The 17,063-nt window shown below is 36.3% G+C and overlaps 1 protein-coding gene across 6 annotated transcripts in view; it reads right to left on the bottom strand.

The window, feature by feature from the left end:
• RNF138 (ring finger protein 138) overlaps positions 1 to 17,063 on the bottom strand; it is a 60,512-nt gene that overhangs the window by 28,966 nt on the left and 14,483 nt on the right. For 4 of the 6 annotated variants that reach the window (XM_039333668.1, XM_039333664.1, XM_039333671.1 and 1 more), the window contains one exon: positions 4,098 to 4,132. In XM_039333668.1, coding sequence (XP_039189602.1) covers positions 4,098 to 4,132 — 35 coding nt within the window. Of the gene's footprint in view, positions 1 to 2,516; positions 2,577 to 4,097; positions 4,133 to 17,063 lie in introns of those variants that run through there. The other 2 variants (XM_039333667.1, XM_039333666.1) reach the window with 2 other exon arrangements.

The raw sequence follows: 17,063 nt of genomic DNA on the forward strand, positions 1-17,063 counted from the left end.
ACTATGCCTGCCTAGAATTACCTCTTTAATATGGTAATAATCCATTACTTCCCTCACTGGAAGATTTCTATAAGCTCTTAAAGCCTGTCCTGTTAAACATGGAATTAAAATGGCCATCCATTCACTCTCAGACCAATTACAAGAGGTAGCATTTTTTTTTTTCAAACATAGTAAAGTAGGCTTTCCTCTTGCTGTTGCTTCAGCACTTCTGGAATGATATTGGCTCAAATAATTGAGCCTAACCCTTTTTCTGACTGGTCTACCATCTTCTTTGGCTTAACTATGGGCATAGGGTGGATACTCATCATTATCAAAGTAGTAGTCTCCATGTCTGAGGGAGAATCTGCTCCATTTACCTTTTCCATCCTTGTCTGGTATAGGCTCTAGTAAGAAATCTGGTTTTTGCAGTCAAGATGTTGGCTATTGCCTGCAAAGTCTAATTTCTGTGTGGGCCAAACTCTTTCCAGCTAGGTTTTTCCTTTTCATACATACATTCATATTTAATGAATTTTTTGAGTTTGAGCCAATGCCATCTGTTTTGGATAGCCCACTGCTGCCACCTCTTTGTCACAGGTTCTTTTCAAATACTGTATATCCAATTTGGTGGGGTTGAGGCACAAAAGAGCCAACCCCACCACATGTCCCTAAGCAAAACACATAAGCACTCACATCCTCATATACTATTACCCACTATTCACTCTTCTCCACTCTTCCCCCAAAGCTGTTCCTACTACTGCTCTTAGTGAATACTGCTAGAGAAAAATGTCCCTTACAGTTTGTGATGTTTACTTTCAGATACAAACACATCCCTCCTTTTCTCTCCCCACACACACACACCCTCAATTGTTTCCCCACACACACACACCCTCAATTGTTTCCGCAGCCAAGCTTTTATAGTCAATGTGATGCCGCTGGGAGGGGGAAGGCTTAAAGAGAAGGGAGGAAAACAGTACAGGTGCTGGCAATTTTCTGGGCAGCCTGCTCTCTCACAAAGTAAAAGAACTCTTGGGATGCATGATGGTACACAAAGTAAAGCCCTCCCTGAAAGCCCATTTGAACTTTTTTTCCAAAACAGTGAAGGCAGCCAAAGGCACTGATTACGTCTCCTACTTGCAGTGAACAAATTCTTCTTCCATTCTGTGTTCTATATTTTAAGGTGTGCAAAGAGAAAGACAAAATGGTGGCTGAAGTGCTGTGAACAATTTGCCTTGCTCTTTGTGGGCAAAGATGAATTGGATGCCAGAGTTGGGTCAGGACATAGTTACTTTGGATTCTTGCCATTTATACTGAGGATCTGGACAAATTGCATAGAAGGATGAGGACTACAATCTGCTAATTCAATCCTTGCCCACCTGATTAAATTTGTCAAGATTTAAGCATAGTTAAGGGAGGTAACACCTCCTTGTAAGAGGAATGTGTTGTTTCCTGCCAAGGAAGGAAGACATAGATCTTTTATTGAAGAAATTCTCCCTTAACTGGGATGACCTGAACAATTAGCTGAGAAAAAAGGTCAAGGAGGTTGATTCACAGTTTCAGTTGTGTGTAAATGACAATGAACGTTCTGAATGTATTTCACTACTGGTTTCAGCCAGAATTCAGCTAAAAATCTGCTTTTGTTATTTTGATGAATGATAGCAGCTTTCCAACCATTGACCATGGTATCTTTCTGGATCATCAGCTTTATGTGATTCCAGCCTTTCTTTACAACATATGTAGAAGTTGGTGCTGGAGGACCACTGTTCAGCATGAATCTATGATATACATTGTTCAATAGGAGTCCTCCAGAGTTCTATCTTGTCCTTCATGCTGTTCAATATATATATATACATGAAACCACTGGGGGATATCCTTGGAGTTTTAGACCATATTGTCATCAATATGCTGATATTCAGCTCTACTGTTTCTTATCACCTGCTTGGAACCACTGCATTTCAGTCTGTATCCAAAGCAAACCCATTTTGGTCCACATAACTATCAAAACATTTTAGTTTGGACATGGATCACCCTAACTTAGCTGTTCTTTGCATGAAATAATCTGTGCATATTTTGCACATTCTTACCTATAATACATAACCAGTAGAGCATCCTTGCCAGTGAAGACTGTATTGAATACAATAGCCTCTAGTCTCCAATTTAGAGTACATCATTCTCATGGAATCTCTTGTAAAGCAGCAATAGCCTTTTCACATTTATTCTGTTTCTCACACCGAATGCCTAGCGCCAAATCTCTAACTGTGGAAGATTATGTGCCAGGAAAAACAGCTGTTTTGGACTTGGAGGCAATTTTTGCCCAAACTGCTCATTAGTCTTTTCAAAAGGGTTGTACTGAATTTTTCTGTGGCATGTTTCTCATCTTCCTTATTCAGCTGTGTGAAAAACTTATTTTTTTTCTTTTGTATCCCCAAAGGAATAAGAAAAAAAATCAGTGAAATTCTCATGGAGGTGTTATGGATTATTTATTTATTTTATTAATTATAAAATCATGGAAGGGTGTGTGAGAGGGACTGTCCTGTCTTGTAGACAATCTTCTCTTCAGCAGGCTGCATCATTTCTGGCTTCTCACCTTCCCCCTAAATCTCAAAGGAAGATGGGAAAGAAGGTTTTTTTTTTTTTTCAGATTTGGATGGGTAGGCAGGAAGAATATGTAATGGTTAAAAAAAAACTACACCTCCCCCACCCCCCAAATTGAAAGCACTCTATGAATATGGCAAAGGCCTCTTATATAAGGGAAAAAGGGTTCTGGGGGATTGAAAGACAGATTTTAGCACAATATTATGAGAAAGTATACTTCTAGCAATAGAAGATTGATGACATTCCTCTATAATGAGCACATTGTGTTTAACAAAGTTTGGAAGGGGATCAATTGCTTTCAGATTTACTTTAAACATGCTGATGGCTCTTTCTACTAGCAGTGCAGATGTTCAGTAAAAGAGATTAATGTGTATCTGTCCTTTTTAAACAAAACCAAACCATTGGCATAGAACCACAGGAAATTTCGAGTATATCCTTGAATGAAATATGCCCCAAATAATTCATATTAAAATTTGGGGGAGGGGCAAGAGAAGCACAACTTTCAAGTGTTCTGTGGCACACATTATGGATTCCTGACTTATACATTTTTTTTATATAATTGTGTAGTGTTTTGCATAAAAGGGGAGACTGAAAACTAGCTACTTCCCTAGAAGGGACTTTTTTTTTTTCTTTTAACAACCCTGTAATCCCTTGCATCGGGATGGAGTCGAGGTGACTGAATGGAGCTGAGCATTTACTGGCCAGATGCCCTTCCTGATGCCTACACTGAACTCACAGAAGATATTTTATCTTTGCACCCAGAGACATAAGTATCTGCCTCTACCTAGGATGGAACTCACAGCTTCCTGATTGTGACCCAAGAGCTCCACCTCTAGGCCACCACACCACTCAGAAGGGACATTAATAATTATCTTATATCTCTAGAGCTGATAAACTATTTGAGCAGCTAATAAGCTTTTTAACAGGCAATGGCACCAACAAACATGGACTTTCCAACTTCCTTTGAAAAGCTTTTGAACATCTAAAAACTCTGAAAAATCACTTTTCTAAATTCAGAAAATGGTTTTACTCTGTGAGGACACAGGAGACAACTATTTAAAAAAATCAACTCTGGCTAACATTATGCTCACACATGTTTGGATAAGGATAAGAAATAATTTTCTCATATTTTCTCCACTGAAAAAATTATTTGAGGCTACAAAATGTAAGGTGTTGAGAAAAATTTTGTTCATATGTTGTTACAAATCGCTATCCCAGGAATATGTCTGGCAATACTGGTTTTTTATTCCCAAACTTTCAGAAGCTTCAAAAACATGTTTGTTATTAAATTAAAAAGGGCAACTTATGAATCATACAACACAGTTAGGAACACATATATGAATACAAGCTGAATAACAGCTAGAAAGTTCTATATATCTGCAGAGAAGTTTACAAAGTTAGATTTTCTACCTTCAAAGATTGACTCCTGGGTCCTAAGAATTGCATCTTGCATTTGCTTATAAAGGTATAGGATTTATTTAAATAGCCTCCGTTATATTTCAATAGGAAAAGATGTCCTCTCTTACCTCATTTTGTTTGAGATGAGTTGTGAATTATAATCCTAGAAAATGAGAAATACAAAGATAATGCTTTGAAAAAAAAAGCCATTTTCAATGCTTCAAAACTCCAATAAGTACAGCCAGTTTTTCATCTTTTGATATTTAAATATTCTCTTAGAAAAATTCATACATAAGAAGATATGCAGATAATAATGAGGATCTGAATATTTGTATGTATACACACATACACAGACAGACAATATACTGTGAACATCTTGTTTATTAAGATTAATTACAAAGGACCACAAATAAATGCTGTTTGTGGGCCAATGTAGAGACGTCAGAGGCAACTTTTAAGAGGAGATAATTTCTGACGGATCATAGCCCAGTTTGGATGGAGCTGACTCAAGAGAAAGAGGAAAGGAGATCCTGGAGAGTTAATGAAAATTTGTTTAGACAAGAGAAGAATGTTCAAAAGTTAAAGGAGTGTTTAAAGGACTATTTTGTTTTGAATATGTATAAGGGGACTTCAATGTCAATGGTATGGGATGCAGGTAAAGCATTTATGCGTGGTGTTTTGATAAAAATGAATAATTGTCATAAGCGGAAGCAGATTCAGAAACGTAGAGAACTTGAAGACGAAATTAAATCAAAAGAAAGGGCCTTGATTTTAAATCCTTCTGATGAAAGTATTAAAGAATCTGTAAAGTTATTAAGGTCACAATTTAATATGTTGATAGCAGATCAAGCTGCAACCAATTTATTGTTTATGAAACAAAATACATTTTGTAATGCTAATAAGCCTGGGAGATGGTTGGCTTATCAATTAAGAAAGAAACAGAGACAGAGAATAATAGAGAAAATAAATTACAAGGGTAAATTAGTTTTTCAGAAGGAATTGATCAAAAAATCTTTTTTGGATTATTATCAAAAGTTATACAAATCTACTAACGTGCAACTGCTAGATATAAATAAATATCTAGCTGAGGCAAGTTTTCCCAAACTGACTGAGGATCAGAAACATGAAATTAATGGCTTAATTACTAAGGAGGAAATTGCCTCAGCAATTCAACAATTGAAATTAGGGAAAGCACCGGGTACGGATGGGTTAACAACTGTTTATTATAAAGCTTTAATGGAGGAGATGATCCAACCATTAAGTGATCTTTTTAATGGTATCTTACAGGGTTTAGAGATTCCTCCTTCATGGCGTAGTGCTTTTATATCATTGATTCCAAAGGAGGATCAAGATCTTACTTTACCAAAAAATTATAGGCCTATATCTCTTTTAAATGTGGATTATAAGATATTTGCAAAAATTTTGGTAAATAGGCTTATGAGGGTGGTGCATCATCTTGTGCATAAAGATCAATCAGGGTTTATAACAGGAAGGTATATGAAAAATAATGTTAGACAAATTATTAATCTATTAGAATATTTAGACAAGAACAACCAAGTTCCTGCAGGGCTCATATTTTTAGATGCTGAAAAAGCATTTGATCAATTGAATTGGCATTTTATGCTAAGAGTAATGGAAGAAATGAATTTTGGCGAAAAGATATTACAAGCCCTTACGGTAATATATCAAAAACAAACGGCACAACTTATTGTTAATGGAGGTTTGTCGGAGGTTTTTACAATAGAGAAAGGTACTAGACAGGGGTGTCCTTTATCGCCATTGTTGTTTGTTTTAACATTGGAAATATTATTGATCAAAATTCGAGAGTCTCAGGAAATTAAAGGAATAGAAGTTAACAAAAAAGAATATAAGTTGAGAGCTTTTGCGGATGACTTGGTTGTTACTTTGTCGCAACCTGATTACTCTGTAGTAAACTTATTACAGTTGATTCATCATTATGGTTTGGTTTCGGGTTTCAAGATTAATGTAAATAAGACTAAAATCTTACCTAAAAATATGTCTAGTCAGGAGAAGCAGATTTTGGCTAACTTGACGGGTTTTGAGATTGTTAATAAGGTAAAATATTTGGGGGTGATGTTGTCTGTTTCTAATGTAAAATTATTTAAAAATAACTATGAAAGGTTGTGGGTCAGGGTACAGAAGGACTTGAAGAATTGGGAGAAGTTGCAATTATCCCTCATGGGAAGAATTGCAGTGATAAAAATGAATATTCTACCCAAGTTTCTTTTTTTGTTTCAAATGTTACCGATTTTGAAAAATGAGATTAACTTAAGTGAGTGGCAGAAGGGTCTTAATAAATTTATTTGGGCAGGGAAAAAGCCAAGGGTTAAGTTTAAAATTATGCAAGACTTCCGTGAGAGGGGTGGACTCAAGGTACCAAATTTGAAATTATATTACGATGCGGTGGTTTTAACACTAATTAGTGATTGGGTAAATTTGACAAATTCTGAGATACTTCATTTAGAGGGATGGGATTTACTTTATGGGTGGCATGCCTATTTAATATTTAATAAAAAAATGGATTGGGTCTTTAAATCTCATATTTTAAGAATCTCTTTACTTAGGACTTGGAGAAAATATTATAAAAGTGATTTTAAAGTTCCATTATGGGCCATACCTTGGCATGCGATAGAAGGAATAAAAAGAGGTGTAAAAATGGATATGGTGTCTTATAGTCAGCTACTTAGATGGGATGGGCAAAACTGGCAGTTAAGATTACGGGAAGATTTAGCGCAAGAAAATATTATTTATTCTTGGTTCCAATATAGGCAACTAGTAGATAAATGGAAGGTGGATTGTAAATTGGGTTTTCTTAGAGAAGATGGAAATCTTATTAAGCAAGTCAAGGATCAAAGACAAACCCACATCAAGAGAATCTACGGGGTATTAGTTGAAATGGACTCAGAAACGGAATTAATTAAAGACTGCATGATTAGATGGGCGCAGAATTTTGGTGTCCCAGTCTCATTGGACATCTGGGAAACCATTTGGGTGAGAAATGTCAAATTTACACAAGCACAGAACCTTAGGGAGAATTTTTATAAAATGTTTTATAGATGGCACCTTGATCCACAAAAAATGTCTCTTATGTACCCTGACGTACAACCCAAATGTTGGAGATGTGGTTATACGGATGCTTCCTATTATCATATTTGGTGGTCATGCAGAGAGATAAAAGCATTTTGGATCAAAATATGGTGGAATATCCAGAGAATTTTTAGAAGGAGGGTAAAATTTACTCCGCAATTATTTTTGTTGGGCATTGTTACAGATTGTGATACAAAGGAGGTTGTATTGATGTTAAATTTGATTACAGCCGCGAGGCTGTTAGTTGGACAATATTGGAAGAAGGAATCTTTGCCTACACTGCAGGAATGGTTTCTTAAAGTGTCCTATTTGGCGGAAATGGCAAAGATTTCGGCTTTCTTAAAGCAACAAACGCAAGAGAAGTTTCTTGCTGTTTGGGACAAATGGATAAAATTTATACAATTTAGACTGGGTATAAAAAAATATCACATAGTTTTTTCATAAGTTTTATTTTTATATATAGAGAATGTTATATACAGATATTTTTTATATATATATAAATATAAATTTTTTAATTTAATTTTTATCTTTATTTGTTAATTTTTAACTAAGCCTATATTCTGCTCTGGGAAGCTCAGGGGGGGGAAGGGAGGGTGTTTGTGAGGGGTGGGGGATGGGGGGTTTTTTTTATATGTAATGTTTAGTTTTTTTTGTTTTTTTTTTGTATATGTTGTTTTTTGTTTTGTATTGTTTTTGTCTTTTTGTAAAATTTATAAAACTTTCAATAAAAAAAAAAAAAGAGGAGATAATTTGCCAGCAAGAGTTTGTTAAAACAGTAGTCTCTAAGCCAGTGTTTCTCAGCCTTGGCGATTTTAAGGTACACGGGACTTCAACTTCCAGAATTCTCCAACCAGTCACTGCTATTAGGGAATTCTGGGAGTTGAAGTCAACATATCTTAAAATTGTCAAGTTGAGAACACCACTCTGCTTTCCAGATACATTGGTCCCCACAAGATGGGGAAAGTTCTGCATTGGTGCTTCTTTAATGGAAAGTGCATGATCATCAACTAGCATGAATAGTTCTGGTATAAATGTAAAAAGCTATCCTTCAAGTTTGGAGTCAGGCTGTTAGTAGAAAATATAAAAGATGGATTCATTCTATAACCACATTTATCAAAGATGGAACTGTTATGTAAAAACCTTCAGAATTCTTATTTTTAGGGAAGTGAAATACTTAACATTTTTTAATTTCGGTATATTACCTTTTGCTTTTTACAATATTTCTTCCTAATACTACTGCTCCTTATAATGGTCACAAACAACTTGATCGCAAATATAAGAAGATATTGAATAATTGCTCTGTCCACAATTTCCTGGGTAGATTCTTTCTGTTCACATTTTTTCCACTTGTGTATCACCAATCTGCATAGCACAACAGCAATTGAAGCAAATTTCAATTGAACTGAAGGTGATATTATTTTTTAATTTTGTTTTATTACAATATTTAATATGTTATGTTCTATCTAAAGTACTGTATCTCCATTATATTCAACTAAACAATGAAAAAGGATGCAGCTCTTGATTAATAGAAATATTTGCACAATTGAGTATGCAAAAATTTAATGTGTTGTTTTAAGTTGTTCCACTTGATGGTGGGAGGCTGGATTGCTTTATTTGCAGTTAGCTTATTATTATATTTGAATCTAGCCTATTTTGGAGTTGTTGTTTTTTTCAAATCTTGCCTAAATATCAAGAGAAAGCAAAAACTGATAAGGAAATATTAGGAATTAAGTTTAAGGTATGTCTAGTTAAGCAAATTTTATTTGTATAATATTTGAATTGAATAGAATTTTGAGGAAAGCTATTGAAATATTTGCTACACATTTCTTTGGACTTCATTTCAGCAAGCTGATTGACCAAGGCCCATGAAACTCTGGTCTTAATGCCACCAGCATGTGGCTGACTATATCTGCTTATGAAACCTGGCTTCCTGTCAAATATCTGGCTAAAAGACATGTAATCAGCATAGAATGGATTTTAATTAAGAGTTGGTATCCAAAGAACTAGATAAACCTCACTTCTTGGGAAAAAATAAAGCTGAAAACAAAATATCAATTACTAGGAGATATGAAATTAGACTGTATGTATAAAAAAATTAAAGCATTGCAAGGTATTTAAAAATGAATAGATCATAGAATCTACTAAAATATATTTTTCATTTATTTTATCTGTATATATATAGATGAATATTGGACCTTAAGGCAACTGAATGCAATATATAGCTAGATAAAGGAAATCTATCAATTTGTGGGTCAATTGTTAGGCTCTGTTGATTTGACATTTGCTGAAAGATGCCCCTCTGTTGATTGAGGAATAGCAGTGTAACTTGTTGGTAGAGCCCAGGCTACTGAAGATGATGATCATTTGTGCTCGTTATCAGGTTGGACTATATTATCACAGTAGATGGAACAGTGATACCATTCACATACAAGACTGTCTGAAATGCATATCCTTTAGGAGAGGAAAGAAGGACTATATAAAGACTTGTTTGCAGAAGCTGAAAGAAGGTCAGTGATATGCCATACAGCAGGGGTAGTCAATCTTGGCTCTTTTATGACTCATGGACTTCAACTCCCAGAATTCCTGAGCCAGATGGCTCAGGAATTTTGGGAGTTGAAGTCCATGAGTCATAAAAGAGCCAAGGTTGACTACCCCTGCCATACAGGGTGAGGCACTGGGTTTCAGACCGACTGATGTCATCAATGGAAAGGCCACCATTGGATATGCTGGATCTTTTTATGCTTTCAAATTTTAATTCATTAATTAAGGAATGTGATATACTTACAATAGCTCACAGGTGAATCTGGGGGAAATTGCTATTATATTTACAATTCATTTCAATAACATATAGTGTTTCCTATGAGACATTAGAATCAGAATATGTACTTAATATGCTCGTCAATTAACTCCCTAAATGGTATTACAGAGAGTTACACTAAGTAGTACCTAGCAATACTATGATAATCTTATCCCCAAGTTTATAGTTTAAAAGATTAGCTACCCGAAAAAAAAATAAAGGGAGAAGCGGGGAAAAAAGCATGTGTTTTTAATTTAAAAATTCTTATTAAAGAGTTTGTTGTTTGTCTTTTCTGGCTAGGAAATCCAGAACCTGCTTTAAAAGTAAACCTCCCTATGGTCATCATAGGTGTCTCTTGGCAAGGCACAAATCAATCATACTTGCTGGTAGACTAATGAATAAGTTGTCCTTAATGCTTGAATCTACAGATTATTTCATCTTGTTTTTACAGTTTTCCCTGATTTAAAAAAATATCTGTGGGTTAAATGATACTAATCAAGATTCAGAAGAAAAGCAATCATGCCCAACCTTATTTTTCAGGGAACGCGGCTCCACCCAAAAATAAAAATAGGCTAATGCAGACAAATGAATATCGGCTTTAGCTCAATTGCAAGTAATCCCCATTTTGAAAAACTGCATTATTTATGATTCATCTTGTTACAAGGTAGATCGGGGTGGGCAATTATGGCAATTTTATGACCTGTGGACTTCAACTCCTAGAATTCCTGAGCCAGCCATGGGAGTTGAATTCTGGGAGTTGAAGTCCACAGATTGTAAAATTGCCATAGTTGCCCACCTCTGAGCTAGATGAAAGTCTATAGGAATGAGTGTAACTTTTTATCCAATATACAGTATGGAATCATGTTACAAAGTAACATGATAGGTGTTATTGAAGCTGAAGGGTTCTGAAGTGAATGGTAGAAGATAAAGAAGAAAGGTAAATTATCTTTAAAAAGTATTCTTAAGTGCTTATTAAAATGGTGCATCGTTAACCTGTAGTATTTGCTACCACAAGATAAAAGGATAAGCACAGAATTAAAGAGCATTAATTAGGGATATGGCTACTAGATAAACTGAAAATGCACTGATCTCAGAATTAACATGGCTGTTTGTATCAATTTTGGAGAATATTAGCAGGATTGTGGTTCTGTATTTAAGTTCTGCTTGTGGGTTTCCCCTGGACATTTGTTGGCCTCTGTGAGAAGAGAATTCTGGATTAGAACTCCAGAGAATTTTGGAGTAGTTCTGATGCAACTCAGTTCTTCCTTGTTATGTTGATGTCATTTCTTCAAATCTACCCACCATACAATACTGTCTCTTAAGGTAGTCCTGAACTTCATCTGATGTAACAATCTGTCTCTTTATCATACAGAATTTCTGCTTGAAGTAGGTTCTGGTTATACTTAGGCAGAACTTCTGAAAAAAAATCTGAAAAAGTAGTTCCAAAGGGTTATAGTAAAAAATATTAATAGGATGCCAGATCCACTAGCTCATAATTTTCCTGTGTGCTTATTGTAAACAATAGTTCAATTTAAAAAACTATAGATATGAAATTGCTATGGATGCTCAACAATGGAGCAGTTAATCTTTTAAATTTATTAATTACATTTATGCCCGCTGCAATCCCTCAGTGATCTCAGCAGTTTTACAGCAAGATACTGTCAGAAAGAGACTGGCCAAGCCAGGGGGAGGAGTCAAGCAGGGAATTAGTCTGGAATCTCTATGTAGTCCCAAGAGGTTGAAATCCAACCCCGCTCAGGAACATCCTAATGACAGCTTTTATATCAATCTTATTATACACTATCAGAATTTCAGCACTTTTATTTTCTCCTTTGGCCCTAAAACTAATGCTCACTGCAGCTAACAATAAACGTATGAGAAGCAAATAATTTGGCAGAAAATTTAATAGGGCAATCCATATCATTCTCCATCAGCGTCTTCCATATTGATACAAGAAAACAACCAAGAAAAATCATGAAAAAAATTTGTAAAAGCCAGGATGAATGTACAAGCACCTCTAATCCATACAATCAGTCTAATGTACTGCACATACCAAAAATCCTGATTTTAAGATCAGTCAACTGAGATTGAAATAAATGCAAAAACTGTAGCAAACTGGTTTTTTTTAAAGGTCAGTCATTGCCTATATTGCCAATTACTTTTCTCTAAATAAATGCTTCATATTTGCATGTAAAGCTGAATGTCATGTTTGGGAATATTCCTTCCTACCCAATAGACAATTAGCATAGTGAATGCACTGCCTCCAAAAACATGGGTGACTTGGTTTCTAAGAAAGTTATACTATGCTTGAATATTATATGACAAAGAATAGCATGGGCCTCTTAATTGAGATAAATTCCTGGAAGATGAAGATTCACTGAAGGGACCTTTTTTTTGCATTAAGTTATTATTTAAACAACCACACAGCCAACCAGAGACAGCACTGATCCTCAACTAACCCACGCAAGCCCCCCCAGCAGTTCACCTCCCAATGTCCCTGACCTGATGTAACTTCCCCATCACAAGATCTATCACAAGACTCACTGATGACTCACACCTGATCCATCACAACATCCGTCACAAGACCCTCACTCGACACACCCACATGTGAAGCCCTTATAAACAGAACATTGACACTGGCATCCCCTAAACTTTGCTGAAGATGTTACCCAGCCTGGTAACAAAACGTTCAGAAACCAATCCACAAACTTGGAGAACAAACCTTCATCCTCAAGTTATTATTTCTCCACATTTGCAAGTGACTCAGAAAATTGGCCATTTCATTGCTCAGACTAACTAATGTCCAGGTCATAACAAAATGTTGGAGAGCTTTGTAAGCATTGTTTTGTGGTGCAATATGATGCATTCTATTCATAAATGTGAATGATGTCTAAAGATACTGTTTACTTCTTTGTAACTCATCAAGAAAACCATAGGAGTCACTATAAAATACTGTTTTTTCTAATTTCTTCAACACCTTTGAACACAAGTATTGATTAGTTAAGTATTGTTCTAAAGGTACATCTGACCAACACCTAATAAAGGCAGAACAAGATTGCAATCTAAACTTGATTGATTGGGAGACTGGACTGAGAAGAACAAGGTATCTTTTAAAAAGATAAATGTAAGAATACACATAGAAGATGGAGATTCACGGCTTGGAAATGTTGGAAGAAAAAGGTCCATTCTCTCCAAATGGGAAGATGAAGTTGGCACAATGGATGAAATGAGAAGAAGGGAAAGCAAGCTGCTTGGAAAGGAGGTTTCTTTATTTCAGAAGCCAGAAACTGCAGTAACAGCAGCATTGGGTTCCAGGTCAGCTGGCAACCTGGTCGGGCGAATGGATGGACGTTTATATTATTTTGGGGCTGTGTGATTGAGATTTTTGAGCTTGTTGAGCAATAATTTCAAGTTGTTATTCTAATTGTGATGGCTTGGTTTCTATTGTGGCTGGGAAGTCATGTCCTGTCCTTGAGGTCGAGTGGAGGAATGCAGATTTTAGGTATCTTTTGTGTCTCTGCTTTTTAATCTGATCAGTTCCAGCCTTCTGTGGATGAAGGTGTTTTATTTATGAATGGAACAGTTTGTGAAACTAAATATCCATTCACAGGGGCTGGCCGCTTGAGTGGTTTTACTTCAGGGAAGCCTTTTCTCTTCCAAGGGTGTGGTGGGCATTACTTTGCTAATATGGGGGCTTTCTTATATTAAAAGGTGTAGGTGGGGATTCTCCCTAGAAGAACATTGCATAAGATAAGGATTTGAGAATGATCATTAAGGATAAGATTGTCCTATTAAAGATTAGATTGGCATATTTCTGGACTGCATTGGAAAATATATATATTAAGTGCTTATTTCCATTTATTCTGTACTGATAAAACCATACCTAGAGTACTATGTATAATTCTGGGCACTACTTTTTCAGATGGATATTAACAGGTTTATAATAGGTTCAGAGGCCACCAAAAATTATAAAAGTACTTCCCTGTGAAGACGAGCTGAAATTTTGTTGGATGTTTCCTTCAGGGAAAAGAAGCCTGAGGAAATACATGGTATCAATATTTATGTATATAAAATGGTGCCATAGGAAGTATATTCAGGAACTATTGTGAATTACCAAAGACCCCTGTAGCTAATTTAGAAGGAAAAATATAAGGAAGGGTAAGGAAATAAATATAAGGGAAAACTCAGTGGTAGGATTTGTATGCCTATATACATCTATAGAGCAGTATATCTGTGGAGAATTAATTGGTTTTCTGCACAATGCAAAGGATTTGGCTGGAGGAACCTGATGATCCCTGCCAACTTCACAATTCTTTGATCTCACGATTCATACATAAAAGAATTGCTCTGTAATGGAATGGTATAACTGTCATCATCATTGCAGCTGTAGTTTTACATTTTAACTGAAGTACAAGTAGGGCTTTTTTTCTCATAGAACATCCAGAACGGAGTTCCAGCACCTTTTTTGGATGGAACCTTGTAGGGTAGGCAAGACAGGTTGTATGACGTGTGTAGAGTTCCAGCAACTTTTTTTTTTTTTTAGAAAAAAAGCATTGAGTACAAGTACAAAAATAAAGACAATATCAGATAGAGATACAGTAGATAGACAGTAATCTATCTGTCTATTATATATGCTAGTCAAAATGTAGATTTTTACATTTTTTATATATGTCATGTTTATATTTGTGATTTTTATCCAATTGTATGCTGACCAGAGTTGCTTTTGGTGAGATGGCCAGCTGCACAAAGTTTTAATATATTAATAAATAGGTAAGCTAAATTTTGGGTAAGTTGAGTATTGAGTGAGTAAGCATCATGGAAAATCATTCTTGCAAAGTTGCTGTGGTTTGCCTAGAAGAAGACTTCTGCCTACATTATAAAATGGAGAAGGGATGGATTCCCCTGAACATTAAAATTGATAAGAGTTATAAGCAGAGCTATTTGGGCATAAGGTTTCTGAATGTCAGAAAGAAGACAAATTAGTGAGCAGGAACCAAAGGGACAATGCTCCTTAGGCCAGGGGTTCCCAAACTCTATGCTGCTGCCTACTACCGGGCCATGGCCTATTCAGAATTGGGCTGTGCGAGTGGCTGGCCGGAGCATGCATGTCTACTGCTGAACTTGTGTGAGTGGCATGCCGGCAGACAATCATGCATGTGCACGTGCTGGCCCACTACTTGTAAAAGGGCTGCATGCACATGCGCACCGGCCCACCACTCTCACGGCCCAGTTCCCCTCTCCTTCTCCCCCCCCCAGCTGGGCCATCAAGCCACAAAATTTGGGGACCTCTGCCTTAGGCTATGAGCTGCCTGCATTGAAGACAACTATGTAAAAACTCTTGTATGAAGCAAAGCCAATGGGAAAAGTGGCAGGAAGTTGCAAGTTGTGATCATGTGACCTGCACTTAATTACTATGACAATTTGCTTAACCACTGCCAGAACTGAGGTCATAAGTCAGGCACAGTCACATGATGTTTCACTTTATGATCTCATTGCTCAGTGACAGAGTTACTGGTCCCAAATGCAGTTTGGTAGGTGAGGATGAACTGTAAATGAATGTACCTATTGTACTTTATAAAGCAATTGCTATAGAAGCAACAGAGAAAACTAGCTGCATCAGCAATATATATTCCTTGCAATACTGGCCATATATTTATTTAGCCAAGCCATAAACATGTCATACTTTAGGCAGCCCACCTATCAATAACTCTGAGTAACCTTTAAAGTACCTTTCCAATTTATAACCATCTGGACATATTTACGAGTACTACAAGATAGACTTTTGACTGCAATATGTTTCTTTCAAATAAGCAATTCACATGGGAGTGCACTGATGTATACTTTTTTCAAATCAAGGATGTGTGCCCGAGGCTGCATTGCAAAACGTAGTGGAGGGGGCAACACTCACCCTGCATTTCATTTCCAGTTTAAGCAAAATATAGGTAAGATTACTTTCCAGTGATGTATTTAAAGACATTTTAATTTGGTAAAAGCTTTTGGAGTTGAAGTCAAGGAATCACATATGAGGTGATGCACCTCTGTGTTGAAGTGACATGTGTGCAGTCTGATCAAATCTTTCTTTAAAAAAAATTAATAGATTTTAAAGGGGTCTTGAAAGAGTTTGGTACCCTCTAGTGGCAAGACTGTATTATAACCCACCAGATGATTTTTACAATTATTAGAAAAGAAAAAGTCCTCATCTTGCATATGCCTGGCTTTTAGAAGAAAATCTTATCAATTCATCATCATGATTTAGAAATAATGTATCCCTTCACTGGATTATTCAAAGGACATCATGGAACTGGCATGGGCAATCTGCTCCCCTTTATTCTGGATGATAATTCCCATCTTACTGCTAAGGCTGATATCCTAGTTCTCTCACAGAGAAAGAAAAGTGTACCACTCTTTTTGGATTGCCAGAATTTGGGGACTGATACTATGCTCTCCAAGTATCTAGTAAGCAGAATTCTGGATTTCCATGGATACATGGGATCAAAGGAAGGCCACCCTGACATTACTGACATTTGATAAGAGGGTAATGTCCCTATTTTATCTTAGCCTTCCCCCACCTCCGGTCTCATGGAAAATAGCAGCTCTGACATAGCCCCACTATTTCCATGCCTTAGAATGTCTATCTGTGCTTTGCAACGTTTAGTCTCCAATGCCAAGTAAAGCCTGAGGTGAAAGCTTGACAGAAGATGACTCCATTTCAAGAGCCGAGGTGGCGCAGCAGGTAGAGTGCAGTACTGCAGGCCACTTTAGCTGACTGTGTTCAGCAGGTCAGTGGTTCAAATCTCACCGGCTCAAGGTTGACTCAGCCTTCCATCCTTCCGGGGTAGGTAAAATGAGGACCCATATTGTTGGGGGCAATGTAAATATATATATACATTGCTTACTGGTGTACACCGCTTAGAGAGTGCTTGCACTTAAAAAGCGGTATATAAGTCTAATAAATAAATAAATAAATAAATAAATTTCAGACAATGTGTCAGCAGAGGGAAAACTTGCTCTTTACCCCCAGCTCAACTAAATTGAAACAGACTTCTTACAACATAATTGGAACAAAGAGTTGGCATATAACAAGTGCAAAACAGATGTAAATAAGAACGGTATAGGTTTCCAAAACTCATGTTTCCCTGAACTTAGGTACCTGCTGCTGCAATTATAGTAAATTAACTGTCAATCAAAT

The sequence above is a fragment of the Crotalus tigris genome, unplaced genomic scaffold (genome assembly GCF_016545835.1).
Source record: "Crotalus tigris isolate CLP2741 ecotype Arizona unplaced genomic scaffold, ASM1654583v1 scf7180000024506.7606697, whole genome shotgun sequence".
Lineage (NCBI taxonomy): Eukaryota > Metazoa > Chordata > Lepidosauria > Squamata > Viperidae > Crotalus > Crotalus tigris.